The sequence below is a fragment of the Dama dama genome, chromosome X (genome assembly GCF_033118175.1).
Source record: "Dama dama isolate Ldn47 chromosome X, ASM3311817v1, whole genome shotgun sequence".
In the NCBI taxonomy this organism is placed as follows: domain Eukaryota; kingdom Metazoa; phylum Chordata; class Mammalia; order Artiodactyla; family Cervidae; genus Dama; species Dama dama.
In genome coordinates, this window is record NC_083714.1 from 5,757,844 (window position 1) to 5,775,669 (window position 17,826).

The 17,826-nt window shown below is 41.8% G+C and overlaps 1 protein-coding gene across 2 annotated transcripts in view; it reads right to left on the reverse strand.

The window, feature by feature from the left end:
* Nucleotides 1-7,918: 7,918 nt before the first annotated feature.
* The window catches only part of VBP1 (VHL binding protein 1), a 29,449-nt gene continuing 19,541 nt past the window's right edge, over nt 7,919-17,826 (reverse strand). The window contains exons 3-6 of one of the 2 annotated variants that reach the window (XM_061135989.1): nt 14,470-14,536; nt 13,428-13,526; nt 10,775-10,913; nt 7,919-8,215 (exon numbers count right to left, since the gene is read on the reverse strand). In XM_061135989.1, the coding sequence (XP_060991972.1) occupies nt 8,145-8,215; nt 10,775-10,913; nt 13,428-13,526; nt 14,470-14,536 (376 nt within the window). In that variant the 3' untranslated portion in view covers nt 7,919-8,144. The remainder of the gene's footprint in view (nt 8,216-10,774; nt 10,914-13,427; nt 13,527-14,469; nt 14,537-17,826) is intronic. The other variant, XM_061135990.1, reaches the window with a different exon arrangement.

Sequence of the window (17,826 nt, forward strand, 5' to 3'; positions counted from 1 at the left end):
ATCATAGCAAGCAAGAAAAGTCCTGAAATGGGAGCAACATGAGTCCATTCCAGGAAGAGCAGAACCAGGCGTGCTAGAGCAGAAGGCCCAAGGGGAAGGGTATGAGGTAGGCAAAGGGGTGGAGTGGAAGCCAGCTCATGTCATTGAATTTAGACCATTGTCAGGATGCTGGCTTATGCCCTGACCTCTGACCTCTTCACATGGTGGACTGCAGAGAGACAAGCATGGAAGCAGACAGCCCACTCCGGAGGCTGTGGCGGTGATCCAGGCGACAGATGTTGGGACTTGGACCAAGATCATAGCTGAGAAGGTCACGAGTCAGTCACATTTTGGATACACCACGATGTTAAGAGTCAGGTTTTGCAGATGGAAAAATAAGAAATCAGAATATGTTTGAGTGTGGGTAGACTTGAGTTGGAGGCGAGGCAAGGGAAGGAGTTAAGTTTTTGACACGTTGAGCTTGAGATGCCCATGAAGTTTGGCAGATGGAACTGTCAAGTAAGCAGCTGGATACGGGAATCCAAAATTCTGAGCTCACAAGGTCCAAGTTGGAGACCAAATTCTGAGGCTCACCAGGGCAGAGGGAGTGTTTCCCAACACAAAGTGAGTGAAGTCTCTCAGTTGTGTCCAACTCTTTGTGACCCCATGGACTGTAGCCCAGCAGGCTCCTCCATCCATTGACTTTTCTAGGCAAGAGTACTGGAGTGTGTTGCCATTTCTTTCTCCAGGGGATCTTCCTGAGCCAGGGATTGAACCCAGGTCTCCTGCCCTGCAGGTAGATGCTTTCCCGGCTGAGCCACCAGGGAAGCCCTTTCAACATGAGGGTGAATGAAAAACCAGAGGTCTAGGAGATAGAAGCACTGGCACGTGAACGTGAGAAGCAGGCAGAGAGGTGGGAGGAAAACCAGGCATGGATCCTAAAAAGCCAAGAGGGAATCTCAAGAGGAGAGAGCAATCTTCCGTGTTAGCTCCATCTGACTGAGAACAGGAGAGAAACAGGAGAAACAATGGGGACCATGAGTACAAACACTTTCAGGACAATGTGTTCTGCGAAGGGCAAAGAAATGAGGATGGCAGCTTGAGGGGAAGAGAGGCCAGGAGAGAATTGTTTTTAAGATAAGAAAAATTCAGTGGAGAAAGATTGAGGATGCAGGAGAGAGGGGCCCTGGTTGCGGGGAGGGGGATAAAATGGAGAGAGGCCAGCTGCTCTGCTGTGGACCATGACACGATGCCCACACTCCTGACATTTCCTGAATCTGCAGGGCCACGCTCTGCCTCTGATGGGCTGATTTGTGTGCCCCCAGCAAGATGTGTTGAGGTCACCACAGTGAATCTGACCTCGTTTGGAGACAGAGTCAGAAGCTGTCATTAGAGGGTGGCCCCGCGGATCCATGGATGTCAGACTTCGGCCTCCAGAAAAAACTCAGACATTTCTGTTATTTAAGACTTCCCTGGTGGCTCAGAAAGTAAAGCGTCTGCCTACAACATGGGAGACCCGGGTTCAATCCCTGAGTCGGGAAGATCTCCTGGAGAAGGAAATGGCCACCACCTCCAGTATTCTTGCCTGGAGAATCCCATGGACGGAGGAGCCTAGGGGGCTACAGTCCACAGGGTTGCAAAGAGTTGGATATGACTGAGAGACTTCACTTCACTTCTAGGCCATCAGAGGCCAAGAGTAACAAGGATGAGGGGACAAACAGGTTTGGTCACTGGCACTGGGGACAGAATGTGTGCACCACCCAGGCCAGAACCTGGCTGAGCAGATGCCGCCCCTAGGCACATTCAAGATGCTTCACATACCGCCCAGAATGCCTATGATGGTCCACATGTCTTGGCGAGGGTGGGGTGGCCAGAGACTGACAGTAGGCAGAACTGAGTTGGGTGAGACAACTGTGGATGGAGGCAGTTATAGGCTGGGGGCCACACTCAGCAAGGGGCCTCTTGCAGAAGCTTTTTTTAAAAAAATTATTTTAATTGGAGGCTAATTACTTTACAATAAAAAAGTTACAGAGAAACCACAGTACAAAAAAAAGCTTCTGTTCTTTACAGCCGAAGAGATACAGATGTAAAGAACAGAAGCTTTTATGGGGGATGTGGTTTCTCTTTTACTTTTTTTTTTCTTTTTGTAAATTAATTTATTTATTTTCATTGAAGGCTAATTACTTTACAATAAACAAGTTAAAGAGAAACCACAGCACAAAAAAAGCTTCTGTTCTTTACAGCCAAAGAGACATAGATGTACAGAACAAAAGCTTTTTGGGGGGGTGTGGTTTCTCTTTAACTTTTTTTTGTGTAAATTTAATTGGAGGCTAATTACTTTACAATATTGGAGTGGTTTGAATCAGCCACGGGTGTACATGTGTTCCCCATCCTGAACCCCCCTCCCACCTCCCATCCCAACCCATCCCTCGGGTCATCCCAGAGCACCAGTTTTGAGTGCCCTGTTTCATGCATCGAAACTGGATGGGCGATCTATTTCACATATGGTAATATACATGCTTCAATGCTATTCTAACTTTTTTGAGTGACAGAACGACAGCCAAGGCTGACAGATATTGACAGCTGGGAGCAAGAATGGGGGTGTGGAGGTCTGAACGGCTGACCTACGGATGGTGGAGCCTTGCACCCCTGACTTTACAGTGCTGGGAATTGGTTGTCCAATTAAACAAGACACTGGCTTATCCAGGTCAGGACAGCAAAGCAGGAATGGGACCAAAGCATTTGTGGTGTGTGCAAGGACCTGAACAAGACAGACCATGAAAGAAGTCAAGATGTGGGGGACAGTGAAAACCTGGAAGGGAACAGAATGGCTTGAGGTGGAGATTAAGAAGGCACTGCAGGGATTGACAAGGTCTCAGCTGTGACTGCCGCTGAGAGATGGGGAGACAACAAGACACCCCAGGGAAGGAGATCAAACAGGAGAAACACCGTCCTTACCTTAAGGACAGACAAGCCTGCAACCTCTATTGAGGAAGGCAATGGAAGTTAGTGTGTTTGACATTTTTGTTTCAAGTTTCTATTTTCATCCAAATCCCGTTCCCAAGTTGCCTAGTGTTCCCATTCCATTAAATTCTGCAAGACACAAAATTGATTCTCCAAAACCTCCCATTGCTATCTCACTTGAAGTGTTCAAAACATTTTTTTAAAAAATATGTTACTCTGAAAAACTTCATTTGTATTAATGACAACTCCATGCAAATATTTTTTGGGGGTGGGGAAAAAGCAGAAACAGGTGGGTTAACAAAAGTCATACTAGATGTTTACAATATGAATACTGAATTCCATAGCCAGTGCTCAGTATACCCCACCACTTCTAAGCTTAATATTAAATATTGGTATATATTTGCCATTATTCAGCTACCTGAATCATTTTTCCTTATGACATATGCAGAGTCATACATGAAATGTTTGAGCTACACAAAAGCACTCTGACCATATTCCTGCCCTTTTTAAAACTCTTCCAAGCTTTGTTACTATCTGCTTTTAAAATGTCATTTCCCTTGGTCATTCCTATGGGTGAACAATTCTCCCTACAGTCACTAGTTATCTGGATTTCTCCCAGAAGTATGTTGGGCCCCATCACCTTTCAGCAGTTTGTGGTGTGACCACCTGAGTATGTATAGGATAGGAGGTGAGTCAAGGATGGGGTCTTCCAGGATTATCTTATCTTGGACCAATCTATTTTTCCAGGACCTTCTTTATATCATCTGAACTGTGCAGATTCTATCCATAAAGCCAAAGTCATCACTTGCGTAGCTGAGGACCAATGGAAAACAAGGGCTACTACAGCCCACTTGTAACTGAACTCTGGAGTCGATGTTTCAGGGTTACACCAAGTCTAACCTGAAAAGCTAATATTGTCACTTTGCCGTGGTATTGGAAGCAACAGTGATGTGGAGTTGAAAATTAAATGTCCTGGGTCAGTTAAAATGTAACTCTTAAGCTGCCTCTGGACCACCGGACTGAGAATAAACTATTGCCCAAGCCACTCCAAACACACCTAACTAGCCAAAGATGGAGGTGTTGACGAAAAGGAAGAGATCATTATCTCCTGACCTTTAGCTTTTTGAAGTTTTTGTGTATTTTACTCTCTAGAATCCACAGCTTTGAGCTGGAGAAAATAAGCTGATTCAGCCTAACATGGGTTTACTTGGGGGTGCTAATAGAACCAGGAAAAAACTCACAGCCCCAAAGATAAGTTCTTACACAACCTACTGAACGTAAGCCATGGCTAGGAGGCATGATCCTTTATACACAAACTGCTCAAATACACTGTGCACACGAGATAGGAAAGAGACACAAATAAAAGTGAATTATTTATATGAACTTTGAAGCATTATCCACACAATTTTTCCCAGCATCATGGACTTTAACAAGGAGTCGGCTCTTCACATCAGGTGGCCAATCTATTGGAGATTCAGCTTAACATTATATCAACTTAGTAATATATTACATATTATATTAATATTAAATTAGCTTATCATTATATTAGCCTATTAGCTACTAATATATAATTTTGGCATGTTTATGTTAGCTTAATATATTAAATATATACAATTTATATACATACATATTTATATATACAATTTATATTATATATTATGTAATTTATATATATAATTACATAATTTTGTATTATATTAATACAAAAGTATATTAATATAGAGAAGATGTGGCAAATTAGCAGACCCATCTAGTCTATGATACTGGTTGTGGTTATAAAATTTCAAAATAATAAATGTAAAAATTCAAAAGTTTATTGACTAGTTTTGGCCACAAGACTAAAAAGTCACTCTGCTAAGAGCTCCTGAAGTTCAGTAAATTTATGGCAACACCTGGCTTTGGGTTATGGAGAAAACAGCTCTCCATCATGTTATTGTCAAACTTGACCTCTCAGCTGATTCCTGAGTTTTGCCTCACCTAGACAGAAATGATTCCATCTGGCTCTTTAAAATATCTTAACGACTATTGTTTTTTTGCAGAGGCAGATACTAGCTAAGCAGCCTTATGAAAGGGACTAGAAAAGGAAGTATCCCACTGACAAAAACTGACCATGATCATGCAAGATCCAACAGGTCAGGTGAGATGTGTTGAAAAACCCTTTCTCCCTCAAGGCGAGGCGCTCACCTTGGAACAGCTTTCTAGTTTGGTTGTCCTAGAAACGTGATGAAGGTGTATGGGCCTCTGTGGGACTGCTGGGCCTGCTTCCAGTAGAAAGTCATGGGTGGTACCCCACTCCTGGCCTGGGAGGGCTACGACTGAATGTAAACATCTGCTGGGGGCCACAGCTCAGGGTCCCTGAGTGCAATGGACTTCTTGTTCCCGGGCTTTGACCCTAGCTGGGACCCAGGCTGTGTACAGGGGGCTGTTACGGGATGGCTTCTAAGCCCAGCAGCTCCTGCACCCATCTGTGTCGTCTGTGGGGACCACTGCAAGAATTTCCACCAAAGAATGATGCTTCAAGCTGACCCGTGGCATGGCGTCCATGGGGTCTTGCTTGTCCCGTATTCTTCAGAGTAAACTGGTATTCAGGCATGGCCTACCCAGGTCTTGGGAGTTCAAATGTGTCGTTAAACCCAACGCTAACTATGATGAGTGTTGCCTGTGCTCTTGGTAGTCTTCAGAGACAATACACCCCCACATTTAGCACTAAACAGACAACAGACATGGCTCCACAGGGGATCAGGACCAACCAAGATGAACCTTTAAGAAATGATTTGAGACCCTTAAAGATATTGTGAGGTATAGGGCTGAGAATAGCAAACATAAAAGAACAGAGAGTATTCATTCATTAAGGAATTGAACTTAATGAATTACTCGGTATATGCCATGGGTACAGAGGGAAGGAAATTCACCCGGGAACCAGACTTTGGTTTCACTCTGACTATGTGGTTGTGGCCGTCAGTATCTGTAGTTAGTGTGTTAGAGCTTTTTTTTTTTTTTTTGGACATTTATTTTTGTTTCAAGTTCCTATGTTCATCTGAATCCCTTGTTGCTTCCCATCATCCCCTGAGCAAACTCCTCTCAGTTAACCCCAGAAAATAAAATGCTATAATCTTTGACTCTGTAATTCTATTTTTGGTAATCTAATCTCAGGAAAAATCCTAAATACAGGAAAAATCCTTCTGTAAAAATGTAAAGTGCTGAATTATTTACTTCACACAAAAAAAATTGAAGACATCAAATGTCTATAGGTCACAGTTTACTAGGGTCCAGCTATTTAGAATACTGTTAAAACAGTAAAATAATGTTAATTTAAAAGCATTATATAATAGGCAGATTGAAAATCCCATGTTAACAAAGTATGATAAAAATTATACAGACAAAATTATTTAAATTATGTTTTTTAAAAGACCTATGCATAGGAAAAGAAATGGGAGCCACAGAATCATTAAGGGGCAGCTGCAAGTGGAACTGAAATGTCTTTTTTCCTCCTATTTTCTAAACATTCTCAAGTGAACATGTTTTACAATGGCAACATTGATTTCAGTTGCATTTTCAATGCATTTGTTACTCAAAATCACAATTTTATAGTCAATCTTGTGCTCATTATCCTTTCAGGTATACTATACTAATATTAGGCTTGAAGAAATCATGTCAAATCAGGATGATAATGTTATTCTGAAAATGTAAACTGTTACAAGAGAAATAATCTGGCAGATGCAAGATTTAAATATCTTTTATTTAATTATCAGAGCCTAATACTCTCTCTGACACGTACTGCATACTTAGGTAATATTTGTTGTGCTTAGAAAACCTAAAATTCCTATTTAGATTTTCAGGGATTTAAAGGAAGACAAAAGGAAGATCTTCTGACCAAATCATTCCTGTTAACAGGAACATTTCATACCAATATACTTACCATAATAAAATCTGGGGAAAAAGTAACACTTAAAAATACATTAAGATGTTTACAAAGCTCAAATTCTAAAATACGGGAATTTAAACTTATGAAAGAAACCCTGAGAGGAAACTTTGGTATCTCTCAGATTTAACTTCTGAATTGTTTGCTTATCTATATTCCTTCCAAAGGGATTTTATGTTGTTTCTACAAACATAAAAAGTTCTGGACATGGCCAGTTATACATGCAAGTAAATAAACTTTACAAAAGACCCATGTTAATTTTAGAAAGAATAACATGATAAAGGTGCTGGGCTACAATTGTTCACTTCACTGCTTTAATATCATGAAATACAAGTACAAAACACTGTACAAGTATACTCTTTGCTACAGGGACATGGAATAATACATTTGTGTTTTTACCAGAACTCTGTATCACCCAGCACTAGCCACTGTACCAATGGCTTTCCACAGGGATTTTCTACCACTCTTATGAAGTTTTAGCATGAATAAAAAAATCTCCCAACTCTTTTAAACCACTGCAGATTTATATTTATCTTAATACTCCTGTCTTGCTGCTTTGGAGAACTGTCAAAAAGTACAAAATCACCTCAGGCAAGAGTTTTCAGTAGGTAATTTTGTTATTTCATGTTGGCCAAGATCTCCTTTATGTTGGCATTGCAAAGGCTCTGTGTACCTATATCGGGTTAGAAAAGGTGTTGTCTCAATAGCCCTCTTACTATTTAGGAATGCAAACTGCCACTTCCTTAAAAGTACAGAACATTACATAGTTATTAACTAAGCAGTAATTCACGAAACTCCATTTACAAAGGACAAACAATAACAGAGGACCATAAAGCCTACGTGTACTAAAGAAAAACAAATTTTCAAATATTTCAACTGTTTTTTCTACCTCTAAACTGGTTTAACCATATCACAAGTGAGAGTTAACACCAGCCAATACAGAAAAAGTAAACTGTGCTAAACTGTCCAGAAATCAGCTTCTATAATATATCTCACAGTTTCTAGCCATTTTGGCTAAGACTTTCCTTATGAAAAACAAACAAACAAACAAAAATGATGAAAGCAGCATTTACTTTGTTGGAAATGCAAAAAATAAAATAACAACACTGTAAGTTTCATAAAATATTTGCAACTAATTTTGTTTTTATAAATAAATAAAGTGGTGCTTATCTGTTTTTAAAGTTTTAATTATTCTTGCTGTTAAAAATCATTTAAAGTTATGTCAACTTTTAAGCATAAACATGTTTGGAAAGCTGAACCACATTTTTAACTGCCATCTTTATGCTTTGTTCTTGGTAGAATCATCTTTGTTTCTTCTCTTAACATCCCAATTATAAACTCTGGCCATATCTGCAAGAATTGTCAAAGAAAATGCCAAAGCAATTCGAAAGATAACGCGCAATCACACACTGAATGAAAGACAGAAATCACACACACAAAATACTAGTGGCTACAGCAAGGTGTAGTATGTCTGCCAAGGAAAGACTGAAACAAAATTCCACCAAAACCTAGTCAAGACCTCAAATCAATGACTGTTTAGCATAGCTAGGTCAACTATAGTATTATATTTGACACATGTGTGCTTGACACTCTCCCAACAGTTTTCAAGAGAGACCCTCATCCACAGTATTTTGAAGGTGGTTCAAAGCATACCCTGACATGCAATATTTAAATTATTACAATTTAATTATCACTAATTTTCTCTCTCACCCTGTTTGGCTTAATTTATGCAATCTATTCAGCATCTATATCTTTTCCTTTCCACAAGCTCCACCCTGCATAAATTCGCCTATTGGTGCTCTCTTTCCCGGCTCATGCCTTCGTTGGTGTGTCCTGAAGGTACAATATTATCTTCTAGGTATTTTATCTTTTTTTTTTTACCTCTGAATGAAGTCTCCACATTACCAGTCACGTGCTAACCCCTGTTCTAGGCCTCAGACAGACCTTCACCCAACCCCTTAAAACCTGTCATGCGCTACATGCCATGGAGGAGAGAAAACATGGAGCTCCTACACTTGAGGAGCTCCCAGTCTGGCATGAAAAACAAATTTTAAGTACTATGTGTAAAGTGCTCAGGAATCACAGAGGAGCAACACAACACCCTGAGAGGACTAGAAAATGTTCAGAAATGTTCTGCTGCTTGAGCTGAAAGACGAAAGGTAAGATGGAGGAACCCAAGCAAATAGGGGGAAATCAGTCTAGGTAGGAGGAACCAAGTGTGGACATACAAAGGGCACGCCCTATTTAGGGGGTGAGGAAAACCACCTGGGGTGATTTGGACCTTGGGCGCACCAGGGGAGGAGCAGGGCAGGAAATCAGCCAGTGGCACGTGGAATCGAGACTGGCAGGGACCACCCCCCAGAGTGACCATGTGCATAGCTGACATGTAACAAAGAACCACTGAGGCATTATAGCCAGAGGAATAAAAATAAGAAGTGTGACTCAGTGAATTCACAGCAGAGAGAGTGTGAAGGACTGGGGTGGGGGAAACAGAGTAGAAAACTGCCATATGACCCAGCAATCCCACTGCTGGGCATACACACTGAGGAAACCAGAATTAAAGAGACACATGTACCTCAATGTTCATCACAGCACCATTTTACAATAGCCAGGGCATGGAAGCAACCTAGATGTCCATCCTTAGACGAATGGGTAAGAAAGCTGTGGTACATATACACAATGGAGTATTACTCAGCTATTAAAAAGAATTCATTTGAATCAGTTCTAATGAGGTAGATGAAACTGGAGCCTATTGTACAGACTGAAGTAAGTCAGAAAAATACCAATACATTAATATTAATGCATATATATGGAATTTAGAAAGATGGTAACGATAACCCTAGCAAAAGAGACACAGATGTAAAGAACAGACTTTTGGACTCTGGGAGAAGGCGAGGGTGGGATAATTTGAGAGAATAGCATTGAAACATGTATATTATAATATTTGAAACATATCGCCAGCCCAGGTTCGATGCATGAAGCAGGGTGCTCAGGGCTGGTGCACTGGGATGACCCTGAGGGATGGGATGGGGAGGGAGGTGGGAGGGAGGGTCAGGATGGGGAACACATGTAAACCCATGGCTGATTCATGTGAATGTATGGCAAAAACCACCACAATATTGTAAAATAATTAGCCTCCAATTAAAATAAATAAATAAGAAAACTACTGACCCTCGGTTATTAAAGGCCAAAATGAGTGTAACAGAGAGGTAAGAAGATTGATTCCCAGGTTTCTGTCTTGAATGACTGTGTGGGGCCAATGATTCTGACAATTAGGAGACACAGGTCAGAGGGAAAATGCCAAGAGCTGGGTTTCAACATGAGAGCCTTCCCTTTTTCTCTGCTAAAAGAAATCCTACACTACCTTTAACTACAGTCTCAGGCCTATCTTCTCAAAGACTGTTCTGAACTCACACTAGCTCACATCTATCACCCTAATTTTAAATTGCCTTGGTGTTGACTACCTGAAATTGACTGACTTCTATTTTGCTATGAAATGATCACTAGCTGTCTCACATGTGCTTTGTCATTCTTTTTTTACACTGATCTCACCAGCGCATGCCCCACACAGCTTAGCACAGTTGTAGGAACACAAGAGACCCTTAATAAAGAGTTGTGGAACTCTAGTACTTATCTAGCTATAAAGATTATCTTGAGAAAATATCTGAAATAGAAATACGCATGTACTAAATTGAATTTGCTATTTCCACACTTTCACACCTCAAATTCAGATCAATCTATAAACTTATTTCAACATTAGTTCTAAAATATGTCATTTACTACTCATAAAATCTGCAACTTAACATTAGTCTAATAATAAGGACATTCTTCTCATTAAAGCAATGCACATAAGAACATAAAAAACATTTTTCTCCTGTCCCCCCTTTGCCTTTCATTAGGAAAGGATACTGACTTCTGTGGTAGTAAACTGATCTCGAAGAAAGTCGAGGTCTTCCTCAAGAGAATCAAGATTCTTTGTGGCCGTCAATAAATTCTTTTCCAACAATGCCTGAGCTTCATCAATATCATATTCAAGCATTACGTTCGCCTGCAGAGAGAAAAGCGTGACAATGAGCAAACACTGACTTTATGCTCTATAGGTTAGAGCAGTGGTTGGCAAACTACAGCCTTTGGGTCAAATCTGGCCAGCCGTCTTTTGTCTCAAGTTTTTTGGAAACACAGCAACTCTTTATTCACTTAAGACTTACATCCCGCAGTGGATGTAAGCCAAGTACTAGTTGTGGCAGAGACCATGTGGTCTGCAACACCAAAAATACTCTCTGGCTTTTCGCACAATATTTATTGCCCCCTGAGTTACAGAATATATTTACATACATTATATCATTTCCTCCTCAACTTCTCTAGTGAAGAAAATAGGCTCTGATAATTCAGCTTACCTATGATTTCAGAGATACTAAATAAATCAAAGATTAGGATAGGAACCGGTATCTTTAGTTATCAAACCCTATCTTTCTACCACCTCTATCAGGACACTAAATAGTAATACATTTGAATCAACTGAAGTAGTTGTTTCTGAGCTTAAGGTAAAACTTTAAAGCTTTCACAGACATATGTATTATCTGCATTTGGTCCATTAAGAGAAAACAGCTAGCTTTAACTGTCCCCTTCCAAACTCCAACAGATGCCAGAGGCGAAGGCAAGGTGACTAGTTCTGGATCTAAGATCTGGAGTAACTGCTGACACTTGGTAAGGCATGCACTCTGTAATGGGGAACCGTACCTTTCACAGCTCTCAACTATCACCTGACTTACCACCAGGCATTTCCGGAACCACTTTCCTCATATGACAAATGGAATTTAAAAATTACTCAAAGGATTGTTGTAAGAATTAATGAGACAACATGAAAGGACTTAGCACCAAGCAGATGCTACATACTTATTGACTGAATATGCCAGTCCATGATAATTGGAAGTGAGTGAATGAAAGCCGCTCAGTCGTGTCCGACTCTTTGCAACCCCATGGACATGGATTTCTCCAGGCCAGAATACTGGAGTGGGTAGCCTTTCCCTTCTGTAGGGGATCTTCCCGACCCAGGGATCACACCCAGGTCTCCTGCATTGCAGGCAGATTCTTTACCAGCTGAGCCACAAGGGAAGCCCTTGTGAGAATTAGAAAGCTGCATAAAATTTCAGACAGGACTAAAATATTCAGTGCAAAGTAAATGCTTCTCCAAACACAGACTCCCAATCTCACTTCTCAATTACTGATACTTATTAGCACTTTTTTCCCCAGAAAATGTCTACATTTTGCTTACATGTAACAAGAGGAAATAGAATACATTTTAAAACACTTCATTCGTGTCAAAAACCATCAATCATTCATTCAAGTATATCTCCTTAGTTGGTTCACTCCTCAAACACTGCCTTATCAGCCTCTCTACTTAACAGTCTAACAGGCATCTGAAGACTGACATGCCCAAAAGACAACTCCAAGTCGTCCTGCAAACGTGTTAGTCCTTTGCGTGCAATATGAGTCACATATATTTTTTTCTTGTTGTCTTTTTACTTTGCTCCTGGTTTCTGAGTTTTGTGGCCTGAAAAACCATCCTTATTCCAGGGCTACAATTATCTGTGACTTGGTCTAGAACTTTGATGGTGTCACTAGTTCACGTCATTATGTGATCCATTTGGAATCCATCTCGTGTAAGGTGGGCTCCAGCCATAATTCTCAGGAGAGTGCTCCCTGTTGTCCCAGTCTACTTTATGGAATCATCTTATCCCCACGTGCTGATTAAGTGTGGGCGAAGGAGAAAAGAAACCAAAGAGGATAACCCCTAAGATCTGAGCTACTGGGTGGCTAGCTGTTCCATTTATAAAACTAAAACTAAACAAGAATGGGAATTATGTTTGTAGAAATAAATGCATAAACTCTGAAATGTTATAGCTAACAGAAATCAGGAAGGAGGAACTAACAGATAGAGAAGTGAGTTTCCACGTATGAATCTGCCAACCTTTCACAGCCCTAGAGTGCCTCTCAGGGATGACTGTACAGGATAGCAGCAAGTGGAAATCCTCCCAATTTGCAACTTTGCATAGGAACTTGCCTGAGGTAGCAAGACCTACCTGACCTGTGTGATCAGGCATGACTTGGTTGATCATGGGACTCAAGAGTAGTAACAGGAAAAATCACAGACAAGGTCTCTGAAATCATCACAACTGAAATGTATGACTTTTTCAAATGGGTTCTAACTGCAATATTTTTATAGTAATCTTTTCCCCCTTAAGTTCAGAGATATCTTTCTAGAACTCATAAACTCTGATGATGAACAAACATCTATCTGAGGTTCGACAATAACTGCTGTTACATTTAACAGATAAAGTGCTAGCTGGAGGGAATGCTGCGTTTTGGTCCACTTTATTTTGACCGGAAGAGACTCAAGCATGTTTCTGTGGCAATCTTTCTCATACTCCTAGTCCCCCACAATGCTACCCCTTCATTCTGTCCACAGTCAAGTGCTCCTCTTCAATACTGCCATGCTGGGGAAAACACACTGCCTTACCAAATGTCAGCCAAGGAAGCTGTGGCAATGACATTGACTTACCCCCAACCACAGACACACTTTATCGGTAGGAGGAACTGAAGCTTTGCAATACAGGTTATCTGCCAATAAGAACCTGGTCTCCAGTGAACTGGTGGACTCCTTCAAAAAAAATAAATACATGACGGTACTGTAAACTGTCCATCTTAATACCAAGGTCATACAGGCGATTGCAGAGCTGAGCTTAAGCCATTTAAAACAGTCCCACCCCACAGACAAATCAGGTGGAGGAACCGAGGGACAGAGAGGTAAAGGAGAAGGGTAAAGAAAGGACCACAGGGGCCACAGGACTGCGCAGGGAGCACATGCATCCTGACTCAGCAACTTAATGCACCCCTGAAGGCTGTGGCAAGCAGCACTTGTATGAACACAAACACACACACTTCAGTGCCTGGCACAGAGTAAGCACTAGACAAGCGTGATCTATTATTATCACTTCACCAGCACTTCATGCTCAACCAACCAGTCTTCTGAAGTCTCTTATAAAGTTTGTGACATAAAAAAACGGTCTCAAAATGTAGCTACTCTGCCAGTCAAGTAATAAATCATGTATATATACATACATATAATATGTTAAATATTTTCTGAAACTTCATTTTTACACCCTCCTTTTATTTAACAAAAAAATGGGTGAGAACTCAGAAGATTCTCAAATCCAGTTCTGCCAGTAACTAGCTATGTGACACTGGTCAAGTGTACCCTCTTTGTAAATATTTCCTCAACTGTGAACTGAGAGCCACAAACAATAAAGACTATTCATTTCTTTTTGCACTTAAAATAATTTCAAGTTGCATTTAAGCTTCACAAATACTACATATAAGTAAAAGACCCCAAGTAGTGTGGGCCCTAGAATTAAATCTGACTTCGGTGTAAAGCCACATGTTTCACAGAAGCACACCGTCTGTGATATCACTACATGTGCTCAGAAAGGCAGACTGGATCTTCCAGCATGGGTTCAAATACCAGTGACCAAGGAGTCAAGGAACAAGTGTCTCTGCTGAACTATCCTGGTTTGCTCATATTTATAAACAAAAAAGACACTTACTTTTTTCTTCTGCATATATTTTAGAATTTCTAAAGTCTGCTTAATTTCAGGAATCTGGCCTTTTAGCCTGTGAATAAGAAAAAGGTTAATTTAGTATCCGGCAACAATAATAAGAAACAGTCTTATTAGCTTTATACTTTCTACTGATATGTTTTGAGGACAATATGTAAATATGAAGTAGTAAATATATTTTATATGTAAGATATTTAATGAATTGTTTATTAAAAATCTAAGATATTTCAGACATAAATATTTACTAAACTGCTTAGATATAATAGCAAATACTTATGGAACACCTATTGTGCACAGAGTCCTGTTCTATATGTCAAATCCTCCACTAGTAAGCTTTTCTGGGCTGTGTGCGCTTAGTCGCTTAGTCGTGTCCAACTCTTTGTGACCCCATGGACTGTAACCTGCCAGCCTCCTCTGTCCATTGGGATTCTCCAGGCAATACCAGAATGGGTTGTCATGCCCTCCTCCAGGGGATCTTCCTGAATAAGGGTCTCCTGCACTGCAGGCAGATTCTTTAACAGCTGAGCCACCAAAAAGTCATATCCCCCAGAGGTGATTAAGAGGTTCTACATTTAATTAGAATTGCATTTTAAATAGATTTTTTTTTTAAATAACATGCATTCAAGTATTATATTCTCAACTGGAAACCACCAACTCAGCAGCAGCAAGTGCAGGGACAGCTTCTCAGCGCCTGCACTTCTCACAGTGCAAAATCAACTGAATGCCTAACACACCACAGTAAGATACAGTATAATTTCATGATTCTTTTAAGCTTTGGGTGATTTTTCTTTAACTTTTATGTTGAAAAATACTGAAGGGAGGAGCCAAGATGGCGGAGGAGTAGGACGGGGAGATCACTTTCTCTCCTACAAATTCATCAAAAGAATAACTGAACACAGAGCAAACTTCACAAAACAACTTCTGATCGCTAGCTGACGTCATCAGGCGCCCAGAAAAGCAGCCCATTGTCTTCGAAAGGAGGTAGGACAAAATATAAAAGATAAAAAGTGAGACAAAAGAGCTAAGGACAGAGATCCGTCCCGGGAAGTCTTAGGCAGCATTGCTTGGGGTAGGGTCCGGGCCTGAGTGCCCTGAGGACAATCGGAGGGAGCTTCTGTGAGTTGCCAACTTGAACTGTGGAAGACCAAAAGAGAGAGAGTAAATTAACCGGCCCGAACACACTGCCGGCCGTTCGCAGAACAAAGAGACCAAGAAAATCTAGAGAAGAGCTAGCAGGCTGTGGACCGGCCCAGCCCCGCCGGAAGCAGGAGGCAAGGGGGAGGGGAAGGTCACGGCAAGACACAGGGCGCAGGCACCCGACCGGCGCGGGCGGGGACTGGGGCTGGGGACGCGGAGGGCAGAAGGCGCGCGCACCCGACTGGCGCCAGCGGAAACTGAGACTGGGTCTGCGGAAGGGAGTGGGCGCGCCACACCTGGGGAGAGTGCGCCCACCAAGCCCCTGGCTGCCTGGACCGCTCTGACAGGGAAGGCACAGAGAGCAGGCGCAGCTTTTCGTTCGCGCTTTTGTGGAACACCCGAGGGCTGGAACCTCGCGCAGCACGGGGCGCGCTCCATATAGAACAGCCGGGAGACTGAGCAGTGCAGACGGAGAAAGCAGCGTCAGCCCTTCCCGGCAGCGCCAGCCCCTCCCCGCAGCGCCAGCCCCTCCCCGCAGCGCCAGCCCCTCCCTGCAGCACAAGCCCCTCCCGGCAGCCCCAGCCCCTCCCCGCAGCGCCAGCCCGTCCGCAGTGCCAGCCCCTCCCTGCAGCGCCAGCCCCTCCCCGCAGCGCCAGCCCCTCCCCGCAGTGCCAGCCCCTCCCCGCAGAGCGACGGAACTAGCTACCTGAATAAGAGTCCACCTCCGCCCGCCTGTGTTAGGGCGGAAATGAGGCTCTGAAGAGACCAGCAAACAGAAGCCAAATAAACAAAGGGAACCGCTTCAGAAGGGACTGGTGCAACAGATTAAAATCCCTCTAGAAAACACTGACTACACCGGAAGGGGCCTGTAGATATCGAGAAGCATAAGCTGGAACGAGGAGCTATCTGAAACTGAGCCGAACCCACACTGACCGCAACAGCTCCAGAGAAACTCCTAGATATAATTTTACTTTTTTCTCTTTTTTTTCTTTATTTTTCTTTTTTATTTTTTCTCTTTTATTTTCCTTTAAAATCCCCTATTACTCCCCCATTACTCCTTAAATTTCATTTCCATAGATTTTTACGATTTAATTAGGGGGAAAAAAATTTTTTTTCTTTCTTTTTTTTTCTTTTTTCTTCTTTTTTTTCTTTCCTTTTTCTCTTCTATTTTCTATTTTTCTTTTTCTCTTATTTCTTTTAAAGTCCTCTAGTACTCCTCTACTACTCCTTAATTTTCATTTTCAATACACTATAACCTTACAAAAAAAAAAAAGAAGAGAAGCCCTATTTTTAAACCGAAGATTATTCTCTCCCAATCTTGACTCTCTGTTTTCTACCTCAGAACACCTCTATTTCCTCCTTTCCCCTTCTCTTCCCAATCCAATTCTGTGAATCTTTGTAGGTGACTGGGCTACGGAGAACACTCTGGAAACAGACAGCTACGTAGATCTGTCTCTCTCCTCTTGAGTCCCCTTTTTTCTCCTCCTGCTCATCTCTATCTCCCTCCTCCCTCTCCTCTTCTTCATGTAACTCTGTGAACCTTTCTGGGTGTCCCTAACGGGGGAGAATCTTTTAGCCATTAACCTAGAAGTTTTCTTATCAGGGCTGTATAGTTGGAGAAGTCCTGAGACTACAGGAAGAATAAAACTGAAATCCAGAGGCAGGAGACTTAAGCCCAAAACCTGAAAACACCAGAAAACTCCTGACTACATGGAACTTTAAGTAATAAGTGACTGTCCAAAAGCCTTCATACCTACACTGAAACCAACCACCACCCAAGAGCCAATAAGTTTTAGTGCAAGACATACCACGCAAATTCTCCAGCAACGCAGGAACATAGCCCTGAACATCAACATACAGGCTGCCCAGGGTCACACCTAACACATAGACCCATCTCAAAACTCATTACTGGGCACTCCATTGCTCTCCAAAGAGAAGAAATCAAGTTCCACGCACCAGAACACTGACGCAAGCTTCCCTAACCAGGAAACCTTGACAAGCCAATCGTCTAAGCCCACCCACTGGGTTAATCCTCCACAATAAAAAGGAACCACAGACCTCCAGAATACAGAAAGCCCACTCCAGATACAGCAATCTAAACAAGATGAAAAGGCAAAGAAATACCCAACAGGTAAAGGAACATGAAAAATGCCCACCAAGTCAAACAAAAGAGGAGGAGATAGGGAATCTACCTGAAAAAGAATTAAA